The sequence below is a fragment of the Mobula birostris genome, chromosome 1 (genome assembly GCF_030028105.1).
Source record: "Mobula birostris isolate sMobBir1 chromosome 1, sMobBir1.hap1, whole genome shotgun sequence".
Lineage (NCBI taxonomy): Eukaryota > Metazoa > Chordata > Chondrichthyes > Myliobatiformes > Myliobatidae > Mobula > Mobula birostris.
In genome coordinates, this window is record NC_092370.1 from 186,028,047 (window position 1) to 186,044,990 (window position 16,944).

General features: G+C 42.2%; 1 protein-coding gene across 5 annotated transcripts in view; it reads left to right on the top strand.

Moving 5' to 3' along the window:
- The window catches only part of akap6 (A kinase (PRKA) anchor protein 6), a 349,373-nt gene that overhangs the window by 120,504 nt on the left and 211,925 nt on the right, over nt 1–16,944 (top strand). For all 5 annotated transcript variants that reach the window (XM_072267349.1, XM_072267339.1, XM_072267358.1 and 2 more), the window contains 2 exons: nt 2,571–2,667; nt 6,748–6,911. In XM_072267349.1, the coding sequence (XP_072123450.1) occupies nt 2,571–2,667; nt 6,748–6,911 (261 nt within the window). The remainder of the gene's footprint in view (nt 1–2,570; nt 2,668–6,747; nt 6,912–16,944) is intronic.

Sequence of the window (16,944 nt, forward strand, 5' to 3'; positions counted from 1 at the left end):
TGAATGCCAAGCAACTGAGTCTTCTTGTCCAACATCCTATGTGGGATCTTGTCAAAGGCCTTGCTAAAGTCCATGTAGACAACATCCACTACCTTGCTTTCCTGGTAACTTTCTCAAGATAGATTTCATGTGACCTACTACACACAAAGGCATATTGACCATTGCTAATCAGGCTCTGTTTATCCAAGTACTTACATATCCGGTGCGTTAAGTGTCTTCCAATAACTTATCCACTAATATGATGTCAGGCTCACCGGTCTATAATTTTCTGATTTATTCTTTAAAGCCTTTCTTAAACAATGGAACAATGTTGTCTATCCTCCAATCCCCTGGTACCTTACCTGCCACTAAAGATGATTTCAATATCTCTGTAGAGCCCCGCAATTTCTGCAATTGCCTCCTGCAGGCGCTAGGGATTTGTCCGTCTTAATTTGCTTCAAGACAGCAAACACCTCCTCCTCTGCAATCTGTATGGATTCTATGATCTCACTGCTGCTTTGCTTCACTTCTACAGACTCTGTGTCCATCTCCCAAGTAAATACAGATGCAAACTGTTGACTTAAGACCTCCCCCATCTCTTTCGGCTTCATGTATTGGATTACCGCTCTGATCCTTCAGAGGACCAATTTTGTCCCTTGCTATCCTTTTGATCTCAATATATCTGTAGAATCCCTTATAATTCCCCTTCACCCTGTCTGCTAGAGCAACCTCATGTCTTATTTTAGCCCAGCTGATTTCCTTCTTAAGTGTTCTCTTGCATTTCTTATCCTCCCCAAGTACCTCATTTTTCCTGCCTGCCTATACCTGTTATGAACCTCCTTTTTCTTAACCAGGGCCTCAATATCTCTCAAAAACCAAGGTTACCTAAAACTTTTACCCTTGCCTTTCATTCTGGCAGAAACATACAAATTCTGTACCCTCAAATTTTTACTTTTGAAAGCCTTCCACTTACCAAGTACAACTTTGCCAGAAAACAACCTGTCCCAATCCACACTTGCCATATTCTTTCTGAAACCATCCAAATTGGCCTTTGTCCGAATTAAAATCTCAGAGGACCAGACCTATCCTTTTCCGTAATTACCTTGAAATTAATGGCATTATGATGCAAAGTGTTTCCCTATACAAACTTCTGTCACCTGCCTAGTCATATTCCTTTGTTGGAGATCCAGTGTTGCACACTCTGTAGTTGGGACTTCTATGTATTGATTAAGGAAACTTTCCTGAACAGATTTAACAGACATTTTCCCATCCAGCCACTTGTTAAGCTGTATGATCTTCTTATTTCTGGTCTTACTAGCACGTGGCATGGGTAGCAATCCTGAGATCACAACTCTGGAGGTCCTGTCCTTTAACTGAGTACCCTGAACTCATGTTGCAGGACCCCGTCACCCCTCCCACCCATATCATTGGTACCGATGTGGACCACAACCTCTGGCTGCTCACCCTCCCACTTAAGAATGCAGTGGAGCCGATAGAGATGTCCCAAACCCTGGCACCCAGGAGGCAACATACCCTTTGGAAATCTTGTTCTCATCCACAGAACCTCCTTTCCATTCCCCTAACCAATGAATCCCCTATCACTACAGCTTGCCTATTTTACTTCCTTCCCTTCTGAGCTACAGAGCCAGACTCAATGCCAGAGTCCTGACCACTGTAGATTTCCTCTTCTAGGTTATCACCCCACAACAGTATCCAAAGCAGTATACCTGTGGGTGTGGGTAACGGCCACAGAGGTACTCAGCACTGGCCCCCTATTCCTTTTCTCCCTCCTGACGGTCACTCAGTTACCTGTGTCCTGTACCTTGGGTGTAACTACCTCCCCATATGTCCTGTCTACCAACCCTTCAGCCTCCCAAATGATCTGGAGTTCATCCAGTTCCAGCTCCAACTCCTTAATGCAGTGTTAGAAGCTGCAGCTGAATGCACTTTCTGCGGGTGTAGTTGTCAGAGACATTGGAAATCTCCCTGCCTTCCCACATCATGCAAAAGGAGTATTCCACTATCCTGTCTAACATCCCCACTGTTCTAAATATGCAATAAGAAAGAAAGAATAAATAACGAAAATAAAATGTACCCATGGCCTATGAACCAAAGCCACAACTCCCCACTTTAACACTGGCTCACTCACACAATGGCCGCTCCATTTAAACCTAACTTCTTTTTATTGAATCTTGTCAAATGCCTAATTCTGCACAATCCAATGTCTCCTCGGGAACCGTGGTGCGCAAAATGTGCCGAATGTCCCCGCTCACTTCTTTTAAAAATTCTCTCCCTCTACGCAATCCAATGTGTCAATGTGCTCAGAAATGGCAAAATGACCTGTTCCTGTTTTCTGTCTCATGCCCGTCTTTTCAGCCCTTATCCTTGGAATGTACATGTTTGTTGATATTGGACGAGGATCAAATTCTTTTCATTTCCCTTGCCTTGGCTTAGAGGAGGAGAGTAATTACTTGGGCAAGGTGCAAGAGGAATCTTATATCCAAAGCTGGCAGAAATATTTTCCTTCATTGCAGGACAGAACAACATGGGCGAAAATGGTATTAATTTCAAATGTATGTATTTTTTTGCAGAGTTTTAAACTTAATGTAGACAGTCACTGTGCGCTTAAAGATGCCGTGGTGGAAGAGGGTCAGCAGCTTTTGGAGCTTATTGAGTCTCACAAATCAGGTGAGTTGCTAAAGCAAGAAAAGATGACAGAACAAATTACTTCAATTTGCTTATTTAGGCAAGTTCCACTTAATTTGGTGAGAATATGCATGTACTTCAATAGTTTACTTAGGTATATTTCTGTGTTTTTTTTAAATCTCTGGTGGTGGGGGAGATTAGAAAATCAAGTCTCACCCAATTTTGCATGGCATTTGCTTTCCTTTCAATTGAACAATTTTCACTGGGATAAAAATCACTTTGCGGGTGTTTGTGGAGGTTGAGTGCAGCCACCCAATTTGGATCATTGTGAAGATATTATGTAAACCAGAATAAAAGTTGAGTAATACATACTTCCTTCACCAGAGCCTACATTTATAGAATCCACTTTATTCATGCCAGAGAAAACCTGTTTCTACTTCACATGAACAGCTGATGCAGAATGAACTGCAGCCAGCTTTTATTTATTTTTTCTAAAACAAGAAAATGGAATTGGACAGGGCACAGCTCAGGTCACCAGCATGGCAAACAGTCAATTTCAACCTAACTCAATGGGCAGGGCACTTGTAAACAGAATTTGTGTTAAATGTCTAAGATTCTCCAAGAAATTTGATTGAAATGGCACAATGTTTTTATGGTAACATCCACTTACTTACCTTAGGTTTAGGTCTTGATCTATTTGACAGACAAATGCGCAAGAGACCATGTACTGCTTGTTTTGATTTTACTTGCATTATGTAGGGAAGGCGTGAGAAGGAAACATGTTCTGTACACCGCAGTAGGCCTGAAAAAGATAAAAAAAATGGATGGGGTGAAGTGTGGTTAAACTTCTAAGTAATGGCTTCTTTAGTGATTTCTCCCAACATTTCTTATTCTTCCATGCTGACAATGTCCTAAGCTTCTCTAATAATTTCCTTAATTGAACCCCCACTCCAGAAAAAGACAATCCTAAATCATTTTCAGAGTAACCGTCACTAATATCCTCTACACAATCCCCCAATCACCATCTCCAAACTACCTTCCCATCTGACTGACAATCCAAGTATCTCCCCTCCACACCTCCCAGATCATCCTTTTCCTGCAAACATCTTCAGCCACTATTGTCTTCTCCTCTTGCGATTATCTCAGGTACATTGCATCTTCTCGGCTTTTGTACTTCCCTGCACTTAAAAGGCAGATGTCCAGCTCATTTTAAAAAAGTGATGTTGACTAATCAACCAGATAATGCAGAAGTAGGTGGTTTGGCAGAAGTGACCAGCGAACATCAGTATACATGTGAATCCTGATTCCATCTCTTTGGATGAAGTCACCAGGAATAAGCATAAGGATGGAGAAGGAAGCCACAGACAGACATTTGGGAAAATCCCAAGATATTGATTTTGGAGCATAAAAGGAAATTTATGATAACAAAACTGTGATATTATGGTGAACTGGATAAGAAAGAGACTGGAGGAAGATGGCAGACTTGGTCAAAAGCTGCAGAATGTTTATGGAGGGAAATAGATGCATCATGGTTGTGGTCATAGAGAATGCCAAATGTCTTTGGTTTTTTAGGGTACGGTGCAGACCCTTTGAAGCAATCATATACACCCAGTGCCTGCTTTATTTGGTACACCTGTACACCTGCTCGTTAATGCAAATATCTAATCAACCAATCATGTGGCAGCAACTCAATCATAAAAGCATGCAAACATGGTCAAGAAGTTCAGTTGTTGTTCAGGGCAAACATCAGAATGGGAAAGAAATATGATCTAAATGACTTTGATTGTGGAATGATTGTTGGTGCCAGACAGGGTGACTTGAGTATCTCATGAACTGCTAGTCTCCAGGAATTTTCATGCATTCCTTAGATATTAAGATTTTCCTTGTTAGTGGTGAGATAAAACATAGAACAGTTTCTAGAATTTACAAAGAAAGGTGCGATAAACAAAAAGCATCCAATGAGTGGCAGTTCTGTAGGTGTAAATGCCTTATGAGGTCAGAGCAGAATGGCCAGCCTGGTTCAAGCTGATAAGAAGGCAACAGTAACTCAAATAACCATGTGTTACAACAGTTGGTGTGCAGAAGAGCATTTCTGAATGCACAACATGTCAAACCTTGAAGTGGATGGACTACAGCAGCAGAAGACTACACCGGGTTTGAATCTTGTACCTGATAAAGTTGCCACTGAGTGTATTTAAACCACCATACACAACAGTAGTATTGTTCCTTTAAATATAAATGTATTAATTCAGCCAAACTTTGAATAAGTGGGCAAGGAAAACTTTGGATGGGTTTTAAAATATGAAGTGTGATATATTGTACATGTCACCATCAGAGTGGTTGAACCAGATGTATCTCATAAACTTTAAATCTGAAAGTTATTGTCTGAATGAACATATGAAAACCAATATAGTATCCCGTATTATGAATTTTGGTGAAGAATTTATGGTAATCGGCGTGAAAGCTAAGCTGCTCAATCTGTACTTCCATGAAACAGCAAATTTAGCAAAACCTGATGGTTTAGGTCTGAAGGAAACTGGAAGCAGAAAAAGGAGAATAAGATTATTTCCATAGTTGAGTGTAGATAGGAAGGAGACTGTACAGAACCACGGTGAAAAAAGGGAGATGAAATTTGGCAGGGCAGTGATTTGCTGCAGAGTTAGGTAATTGCAGAAAATGTTTCACAAAATCCAAAGGGATTTTAAGAATTAACATTCAGAGAAAATTTACCATGGTGTGAAATCAGATATCAGAATATGTTTCTGAGAATCAGGAGTGTTTTAAAATAATTTTGGAGGTTGGAAGAATGAGCAATTACTGAGATATTAATTGCTATAATATTTTATCTAGTTATATAAGATTTAGTCTTTGTGATTTATTTTTAGGTAAGTTAAAAAGAATGATATTGCTGTCCATTTGTGTCCACTCTTAAACACAGGAAGCAGTATTCTGATTCATCCAGCTGTTATTGTAACCCAGGATCAAAAGAGGAGAAATATTTTTACTACTTCTGTCGTTAATTAAAAGTTAGAATAAATTCCTTGTAATTAGAAGGAACGCAAATGAGTACATCATGCTGAAGATGATAAATTAGTGAAATAAACAATTAAATAAAGCTTAGTAACTATTTTAACTAATTAAATATGGGTAATATTAGCTTAGCCTGCCTGTTGTGCACTGTCAGGACCTGTGCAATATTGGTTTTACATTCAACCTGAATTAAACTGTCAGTTAAATCAATGGTGAGCAATACTGAGTGAGTCATAAATCCCAGGGTTTCAGCTATTCCATAGCTTCCCACTTGCAAGGTAGGTTAAATTAATACTTCACAATTCCAGGAATTCAACTTCTTTGCTCTTCTATCATTTCAAGGTTACATAAAATTTCATTGCAAAAATCAGACTGTTCAGAACAATGTTTTAAAAGCTGACAGTGTTCTTGTCCACTGTTCATCTCTTGTTATATTAGGATGAAACATGATTGGAGATAGTTCTATTGCTCTTGGCCCCTGCTGAGAACCAATTTGAGTTCAGCAGAACAGAAGATGAAAATGTTTTCTTCCAGCACTTGGATGATTGTGATGGCTATAAATTAATTTATTTTTGATAGTCCCAATCTTCGAAGTCAGCACAGCTTCTATCAATCCAAAGCATTGTAGCTGACTTGATAGTATAAGACCCCAAAGACCTATCTCCAAGAGGCTGAAATGCCGTATTGATTGGTACAGCAGGATGCCATTCAGAAGTTTGTGTTGAGGCAAATCACTGAAGCAGAGCTATGAACAAAATGGTGTTAGTTTTCAATTGAAGCATCATTGTTTGAAATAAGGATGTCTTTGTAGTTAATAGCATTAGATGCCATCCTTTCTGGAATTCAATACATTTCAGCTTCATTTACAAATGTGAGAAGATGGTATTTGTAAAGAGTAGTTGCCTTGATTTGTAATGGCAGTAAGTTCAGAAAAAGTGCTTTCCTGCAGATGTTTCATACAGCTCAATGAAATATTCATGTACAAATACAATTTGCAAAATATTGTCACTGCTGTGACATTTGTTAATTGAATATTATTACGATTTGTGTTGCTCCTGTTGTGTGCTGATATCTAGTTGCTCTGCTTTGAAGGATTGAGAGACATGCTGCAGATTATTGCAAGTCAGTGGCAGGAACTACAGAGGCAAATCAAACGCCAGCACAGTTGGATTCTTGGAGCCCTGGACATAATCAAAGCGGAGATATTGGCAACTGATGTGACTGCACGTGATTTAGAAGGTTCTGCAAGCCCCAAGGTAAGTTGGTTCAATTTGTCAATTATATAAATCAATTTACAGATGACTTCAGCTGTATAACATCTTGTTACATTTTGGCTCTCTTGTAAAAACAAAAGGTTAGGACATTTTAGAAAAAGAAGCAATGTCACAGACAATTTCCACAAATAAGGACAAGTATAATCATTATTTCACACAACATCTCATTTGGATGCAGAACTTTGTAAAGGTGCTATTGACGTCATAAGGTGATATCATAAAATTTCAAACAATTTATAAGAGGCATATTTCTCCATATCTTTCAGGTGTATTATTATACAGAGTCTTAGAAAAGTACAGCTCAGAAACAAACTCTTCAGCCCATCTACTCAGTACTGGACGATTTAAAACTGCCTATTTTGTATTGTGCACATCAGTGGATTTAATTTTTCCCTATCTCCTGCTCTTATGAAAAGAAATTTAAAATAAGAAATTTATTTTTACAACAACCTTCTTATCCTTAGTTGTTCTTGTTCATGTGCATGTATTGAAAAAGGTGAGCACGTGGGTGCAAGTGGCTAGGAATACAAATGGTAATTTTGACGTTTATTGTAAAAGGGTTGGAGTTTAGAAATAAGAACATATTGTTAAAATTCCACAGGGTACCAGTGAGGCTACACCTGGAGTTCCACGCATAGTTTTGGTATCGTTATTTCAGATCAAATATACTGGCTTTAGAGCCTGTCTGTGGTAAACCATGTACAAACGCTTGTATATAGATTGTAACTGGGTTACCTGTCTGGACAGGCCCCTCTGCTGACTGCTCCTGTGGCTCCTCCCCCAGACCCCTGAACAAAAGCGATTGTGCCACTGCTCCTCCCTCAGTCCAGGACAGACACAGCATGGACGAGGACCCATTTTACTGTTACTAAAAGCCTTTCAGTATTTACTCTACTTCCAGTCTTTTGGAGTAATTGATAGTGCATCACTGTCCAAAACAGATGCACTAGGAAAATTCCTGGTCATTTGGGAATGAAATAGATTGCCCATCATGAGTGACTAAAGAAATTAGATCTATATTCAATCGAGATTAAAAGAATGTCAGGTAATCTCATTGAAACATTTAAAATCCTAAGGGGGTATGACAGGATTGATGTCAAGATGTTTCTGCTAGTGGGTGAATCTCAAATGAGGGAATGAGGGTAGGGGGCAGTTCCTTAAAGCTGAGGTGCATGGGATTATCTTCTGTCGAAGAGGGTTGGATCTCTGGAATTTTCTACCCTGGGGGTCATGGAGGCTAGATCACTGTGGTAGGTAAGGTTTTGAAAGACCTGGGAATTGTGGACTTCTGGAAATAGTAAAGAAAGGAAGAGTCCTGGGTCAGATCAGTCTTCATATTGAGTAGCAGAGCAGACCTGAGGAGTCCAGCTTCTACTTCGGCTCCTATTTTTAAATTTTTTTTTGTTCTTAAAACTGTGATACCACTATTTTCTTTTGCTACTTCATCTCTAGATTTCCTTTTTATATATTATCTCTTCAATGCTAGTTAACTGGGAGTAAACAGAAAGTTGTAGTAATTCTCAGTGATTTTAAGGTTTTTAGTAACTGTTAATTCTGTGTAATATAATCAGTGCAAGTACACTTCCTGTTGATGAGAGAGTTCCCAGTTTTCCTTTGAATGATGTTGATTAATTATCACAAAGTTACCATAAGAGAAACTGGTTTCTTTTCACTAGAGAAAGTTGTTGACTCTGAGGAGACTTGATAGAGACTGTTGGACGTATGCAATTTATGAATTCAAAAATATGGTACTTAGCCTAACAGGGTATCATTTTGAATACTAGCTAATCTTTTAGCCTCTGTCAGGGATATTGCCATATTTATTTAGACTGTGTTCACTCAAGTTAAGCAAATGAAATTTGCTTTTCTGAGGAATCAGTGATAATTTTTATAATACACACAAAATGCTGAAGGAACTCAGCAGGTCATAGAACCTGTAGCATAGACATCTACAGCATATTACAGGCCCTTCAGCCCACAATGTTGTGCTGACCATGTAACCTACTCTAGAAACTGTCTAGAATTTCCCTACTGCATAGCCCTCTATTTTTCTAATATCCATGTACCTATCTAAGAATCTCTTAATGGACCCTATTGTATCCACCTCTACCACTGTCGCCAGCAGTGTATTCCATGCACCCACCACTCTCTGTGTGAAAAACTTACCCCTGACATTCCCCTTATACATACTTCCAAGCACCTTAAAACTATGCCCCCTCATGTTAGCCACTTCAGCCCTGGGAAAAAGCCTCTGGCTATCCACATGATCAATGCCCCTCATCATCTTATACACCTCTATCAGGTCAGCTCTCATCCTCCATTGCTCCAAGGAGAAAAGGCCAAGTTCACTCAACCTATTCTCATAAAGCATGCTCTCCAATCCAGACAACATCCTTGTAAATCTCCCCTGCATCCTCTCTATAGTATTCACATCCTTCCTGTAGTGAGGCGACCAGAGCTGAACATAATACTCCAAGTGGGGTCTAACCAAGGTCTTATATAACTGTAACATTACTTCATGGCTCCTGAACTCAATCCCATAGTTAATGAAGCACACCATACGCCTTCTGTCAACACTGTCAACCTGCACAGCAGCTTTGAATATCTTATGGACACAGACCCCAAGATCTCTCTTATTCTCCACACTGCCAAGAATCTTACAATTAATATTGAATTGCATTGACTTTATTACTTACATCCTTCATATACAGGAGGAGTAAAAACCTTTATGTTACATCTCGGTCTAAATGTGCAATGTGCAATTTATAATAAATATTATGTACAACAGGATAGTCAATATAGCATAGAAATACAGTTGTGTCAGCATGAATTAAGCAGTCTGATGGCCCGGTGGAAGAAGCTGTCTCGGAGCCTGTTGGTCCTGGCTTTTATGCTGCGGTACCATTTCCCGGATGGTAACAGCTGGAACAGTTTGTGGTTGGGATGACTCGGGTCCCCAATGATCCTTCAGGCCCTTCTTACACAGCTGTCTTTGTAAATATCCTGAATAGTGGGAAGTTCACATCTATAGATGCCCTGGGCTGTCCGTACCACTCTCTACAGAGTCCTGTGATTGAGGGAAGTACAGTTCCCATGCCAGGCAGTGATGCAGCCAGTCAGGATGCTCTCAATTGTGCCCCTGTAGAAAGTTCTTAGAATTTGGGGGGCCATACCAAACTTCTTCAACTGCCTAAGGTGAAAGAGGCGATATTGTGGTTTTTTCATCACACAACTGGTATGTACAGACCACGTGAGATCCTCGGTGATGTGCATACCAAGGAACTTAAAGCTGTTCACCCTCTCAACCCCAGATCCATTGATATCAAAAGGGGTGAGCCTGTCTCCATTCCTCCTGTAGCCCACAACCAGCTCCTTTGTTCTTGTGACATTGAGGGAGTGTCATGGTCCGGATCGGGGTCCCTTTAAATTTACCTTGTTTATGTTACGATCCTGAACGTTGATTCCCTGTTTTCCCTTGTCCCTCGGCTTTGGTGATTAGAGGCAATTAACGCTCAACTGAACCGGTAGTTTATAGTCTCTGGCTTTCAGCCATTCGGCGCGGGAGCGTCTGCAAAGTCACGGCGTGCCAATGTCATCTGGCCGGAGCAAGCATTGTCTCCGCCCGAAGCAAGTGCTGGTAATTCGCCTTTCCTCACCGGAGCAACCCTGTCCAGTTCCTCACCAAAGAGAGCCTGCAAAGTTTCCTCACTGAGGTGGGTCTGTCAGTTAACCCGCCGAAGGGAATAACGAACCGCTGTCTACTGTTCCCGGGCCGAATCGAGAGCTCGCCACTACCCGGAAGCTCCAAGTCAAGTCGTGGCTCCGGGGGCATTCAAGTACCAAGATAAGTCCTGGCCCTGGCAGCATTCAAGTACCAAGTCAAGTCCTGGCCCTGGCGGCATTCAAGTACCAAGTCAAGTCCTGGCCCTGGCGGCTTCCCAGTTCCGAGTCAAGTCCTGGTCCTGGCGGTCTGTGATTCCTGTCCTACCCCGCTGTCTATATCCCTTCTCTGCCCCCTCACCTCTAGCCCTTGTCTGCAGCCCTCGCCTGCACTTCGGTCTAGTTCTATCACCGGAGCTAGATAGGTACTGTCTGGTGTGCTTTCGTGTTGTCTTGTCTTGTCCTCACCTCCGTGGGGTAGGTCTGGCTGTCTTGCCATTGCCCCGCTGGGTGTCATGTCTTGTCTGGTCCTCGCCTCCATGGGGTAAGTCAGGCCGTCTTGCCATTGCCCCGTGGAGGGTCATGAGTCCCGGCCCTATGTCCTGTACCCAAGGAAGGGTCCCGGCTCTCTATTCCGTGTGTGAGTCTCGGCCCAAAGTGTGCATGCGCCGGTCGTGCAGGCAGCCTGGTACAGCCGTTCCGATCTATTCTTACTTTCTTCTTCTTACTTTATAATTTACGTTATTTTTGTTTTTTTTTCCTCACGGTAACACGTCGAAGCTGCACCCTCTCTAACATGCTGGTAGAGAGAGTTTTATTTGGGTTTTCTTTAGCGCTGGAAATGGTTACATCCTGACATGCGGGACAGAAGCAAGGTCGCATTGTGTATTCCACGGACCAGCAAAGACTGGCTGGCTTAGCAAACAGAGCGGCGGACCCCCCTGCTGAAATCCGGAGGAAAACACACAGAGGGGGATCACAAAGTGGAGGAAAGAGGACCGGGTCGAGACAACAGAGTCTTTTGGAGAAGAGGAGTTCGGTGGGTAATACCGTTCCAGCTGACCGGAAGTGCACTGAGAGCGGTAAACGTAAAGGAATTGGGTGCTTACTGTTCTGGCTAACAACGGATGGTGCAATCCGGGGTATATTATGATCAAGGAACATGTTTGCAGACTGGATATTGAACTTTTTACCATTGGACTTCGGCCACATTCCACCGTGATACAACACTTGGCGGCACGGGAGGTCGAACGTGCAGCTCCTCCTGTGGAGGGTCAGACACCCTGAGCCAATAGACTGGTCCTGGACTTATTTTCCATCTGGCATAGTTTGCATTTTGCTGTTTGATTGTTGGGGTTTTTTGTATTGCTATATTTACGCTCTATTCTTGGTTGGTGCGGCTGTAACGAAACCAAATTTCCCTCGGGGTTAATAAAGTATATCTATCTATCTATCTATCCAAGGAGGGGTCCCGACTCTGTGTTCTGTGTATGTGTCAATGGTTCCATGTACCTGCTCTCTCGAGACCAAGGCTCTGTTTTCCATGTTCCTCCTCTCCCTAGCCCATGTCATGTCCATGCCTGGTTCTGGGGTCCGAGCCCGAGGCAAGACCCAGGTACTGGGTCCTTGCCCAGTCTCTGGCTCGGAGTCCATACCCTAGCCTCTTCATGTCTCCTCTAGTTCTGGGAGCCGATTCCGAGTCCAAGCCCGGACCCTTGGTCCCAGCCTAGTCGTAGTACTTGTCCTGTTTGTTATTCCTCCTTCTGCTTTGCTCTCCTGGTACCAAACAATAAACTAAATCTAATTAACCTCACACGATGTCTCTTGCATTTGGTCCACCCTTGCTCCCAATGCCCCACCATTGTGACAGGGAGAGGTTGTTTTCTTGACACCACTGTGTCAGGGTGATGACTTCTTCCCTGCAGGCCACCTTGTTATTATCTGAGATTAGGCCAATCAGTGTAGTGTCATCAGCAAATTTAATTAGCAGATTAGAGCTGTGGATGGTGACACAGTCACGGGTATACAGGGAGTAGAGGAGGGGGTTTAGGACACAGCCCTGAGGGGAACCTGTGTTGAGGGTCAGAGGGACAGAGGTGAGGGAGCCCACTCTCACCACCTGCTGGTGAACTGACAGGAAGTCCAGAATCCAGCTACACAAGGCAGGGTGAAGGCCGAGATCTCTGAGCTTCTTGTCGAGCCTGGAGGGAATTATGGTGCTGAATGCTGAACTGTAATCCAAGAACAGCATTCTCACATGAGTATCCCTCTTCTCCAGATGTGTAAGGACTGTGTGTAGAGCTGTGGCTATTGCATCATCTGTTGATCGATAATTTCTGTAGGCAAATTGTAGGGGATTCAGTGTGGGTGGTAGCATGCTGCAGATGTAGTCCTTGACCAGCCTCTCAAAGCATTTGATTATTGAGGTCAGTGTGACAGGACGCCAGTCGTTCAGACATGTAACCTTGGTCTTTTGGGTAAAGGAACAATGGTGATGTTTTGAAGCAGGAAGGTAATCTACACTGGGAGAGGGAGAGATTAAAAATGTCAGTAAACAAACTTGCCAGTTGTGCCATGCACACTCTGAGTACCCACCCTGGGATGCCGTCCAGTCCTGCAGCCTTGCAACTGTCCACTCATTGGAAACACCTGCGTACTTCATTCTCAGAGATGACCAAGGTGCCAGTCACATCATCTGCAGGTCTCCTCAGGGGCTCAGTGTTAGCAACATCGAATCAAGCACAAAAAGGATTTAGCTCGTCTGGGAGAGAGGCATCGATGTTGGAAACTCCCCTGCGTTTAGCTTTGAAGTCTGTGATGGTGCACAGACCTTGCCATAACCTGCGTGTGTTGTTGGTGGAAAGTTCAGTCTGGATCTTGTCCCTGTATTTTTGTTTTGCTGCCTTGATGGCTTTGCGCAGATTGTAGCTGCATTTTTTGAGTTCCTGTTGGTCACCGGCAACGTAAGCCCTGTGTCGCGCAGTAGGTGCTGCTCACACGGAACTGCTGATCCAGGGTTTCTGGTTTGGATAGACCCTGACCAATTTCTGTGGGACAACATCTTTGATGCTGCTCTGGATGGAACTTGTGACCTCATCCGTGAACCCGGAGACATCCTCATCATGGAAAACATTCCATTTGACGTCATCAAAGCAGTCTTGTAGCATGGAGACTGATTGGTTGGACCAATAGTGGACGGTTTTAACTATGGCCGCCTCTTGTTTCAGCTTCTGCTTGTACCTCAGCAGCAGCAAGATGGAGGAGTCATCTGATTTTCAGAGAGACTTCAGTCAGCGATGCTCTATTAAAGTCACCGGCAACAATAAAGGCAGCCTCCGGGTGTGCTGTCTCCAGGGTGCTGATGGTCTCATACAGTTCCTTGAGAGCCAGGTCAGTACCAACCTGTGGTGGAATACACGCAGCTGTGATAATCACAACCGTGAACTCCCTCGGTGACCAGAAAGGTCTACACAGCAGCACCAGGTACTCCAGATCCGGGGAACAAAAGGATTTGAGGGCATGCACGTTCCAGGAGTCACACCAAGCATTATTGACCATGAAGCATACCTCACCTCCTTTACCCTTCCCAGAGAGATTTTTTGACCTGTCCGCCCAAAACAGGGAGAACCCAGAAGGCTCGATGGCGTGATCCGGTATCTTGTCTGTCAGCCAGGTCTCCACGAAGCACAAAATGTTATATTCCTTTGTTTTCCGCTGGTAGGAGATTCTGGCTGTCAGTTCACACAGCTTGTTGTCTAGAGATTGAACATTAGCCAGGAGTATGCAAGGGAGCGGTGGCCGATTAGCACGCCGCCTCAACTCACCAGGACACCGGCCCTTCTCCCTGGCCCCTGGCGCCGCTTCCAAGGTAGTGGCGGTGTAATAAGTGAGCCTGCCATGATCACGTAAGCAGAGGCTCCCAGTGTAGAAAAGTCAGCACATAGTGGGTAAATGCTGTCTTCTTGATGTTCAGAAGAGTCAGCCTATCATATCCGACGTGACTATCAGCTACTTGAACAAGAAATGTGAAGGAAATCGCAGAAATTAGCAATACACTGTAAAGTTGGGACGGAGCTCGCAACTCGGCCGCCATACGTGGCGCCATTCTGCCTTCAGATTTGACCCTCCAAAATAAACCACTTCACACTTATCTGGGTTGAACTCCATCTGCCCAGTTCTGCATCCTAAAGATGTCCCGCTATAGCCTCTGACACCCCTGCAGACTGTCTACAACACTCCCAACCTTTGTGTCACAAAGGTCAGGCAGCATTGATGGAGAGCAATAAACAGTCAACATTTCAGACAGAGATCCTTCATCGGGACTGGAAAGGAAAAGGGAAGCAGCCAGAATAAGAAGTTGGGGGGTTGGTAGGAATACAAGCTGTCAGGTGAGGGGTAAGGTGGGTGGGTGGGGAAGGGGAGATGAAGTAAAATGCTGGGAGCTGAGAGGTAGAGGAGATGAAGGGGTGAAGGAGAAGGCATCTGAAAGGGGAGACAGTAAACCATGGAAGCCAGAGGAACACCAGATGGAAGTGTTAGGCAGATGAGGAGGAGAGAATGGGTGAGAGGCAAAACAGACTGGAGAATGGAAAAAGAGAGAAGAGGGAGCAGGTAATCTAGAGAAACTGGTGTTTGTACCATCAGGTTGGAGGCTATCCAGGTGGAACATGAGCTGCACCAACCTTTGCTCTGAGCAGGAAATTTTTATGCGGCCTGGAAACTGCATGGCATTTTAATTTTTTTTTGTAATATGCATACTATGATTACTTAGAATGAAAATTGAAAATGACGTGCTTTTGATTTTATCTATTAATTGAAGGGTATACTGAAATACAGTGCAACAAAGAAAATCATTTACATTTTATAAACTTTTTCTCATCTGTCTTTATTACAAATCCATTATCTATAAACACCACCCAGATTAATTTTGCATCCAGATGAAAGATACATCTTAATCCTAATTAGATCATCCAACTGTTCCACTTCTAGTCTGTTTCTGGATTCACGTTTAGTTGAATTCATCAGATTGAATCCACGTTTGCAGTCAGCATCAGAAGCTTGAAATCTTCCAACGATGTCAACAAGAATTGGCAGTTCTTCAGATTCTTCATTTCTAAGCATGTAGTTCAATATATCAATGAATGTCTTAATTGAACCATTCTTAACTTCTTTACAAATGACAAATTTGAAATGACTGTATTTCTGCGATATTTTTGAGGCAACATTTTCATCATATCTCTTAATAGTAACTAAATACTTTTTTTGTCAGTCGTACTACGTTCTCTTTCCAAATTCAAAATTGGTTGTGTTTGTAGATGCAGCAGGATCAAAAGCTTGCCATTCTCTTACCACGTCGTCAGGGAATCTAGTATCCAAGTGATTATGCACATTGTGAACGAATTGAATAATAGGCGCAATATCGACATCAGAACTTACAGATGCAATTAGATCGTTCATTTTGTCACCCTGATAAATGGAATCATCAAGTCATTGTGACCGAACTTGTTAATTTTTGGTTTTGCATGCTGCAGTGCTTCAATTGTATTCAAACAACTTTTCTGAAGCAAGTTAGAAAACGGATGCCAGATCTTCTAAAATATCGTTAAGGACAGTTAATGCTACTCGATATTGTGGGTTGGTCAAAATCTTCAGGCAGCAGATTTATGGATTGTATTCATTAATTACAGGGTATTTCACAATTATATTAACATTGATTTTAAAATTATATTAGCATAATTCAAAATCATATTAACATAATTTCAAAATTATATTAACATTATATTAAAAATTCTAACAGTGTGACAACAAAGGCTGTGTGTGTGGGAGCATTTCAGTTTCCGTGTGGCAGCAACCGTGTTCTTAGAGGGAACAGTGTTCCAATGTGAGTGTAGCTTAATTTTTTTTAAATTTTCTTTTGTATATTTAATCTTGTGACCAAAAAATGGAAAGTGTTCCTTTTTAAAAGCAGTAACCAATTCCACTTGATGTTAACTTTTTTTTTTAGCAGTGATGGGTGAAGCCAACAGAATTGTTTTAAAAAAAAGGAGCAACAGGGCTTTCCAAATTTGAGTATATTTTCTTTCTGAAGCCTTCAAACAATTTCTGTGGCTACTTCTCATGTTGAGGAAATGAAGTTATTATAAAAACAACAGACTATTTTATGAATGAGCTATTATATCTTGCTTATATAAATGCCAAAGAACTCCTTATTAAAGATATTTCTATTTCTGACATATTTGTTGCTATCAATTTGGACCTTACCCAACACTGTTAATCAACCACTTCTTGTTCAAATTTCTAACCAAAACGTTATTTTGTTCATTGTCGACTATCTTGTCAAAACATTCCTCTTGAT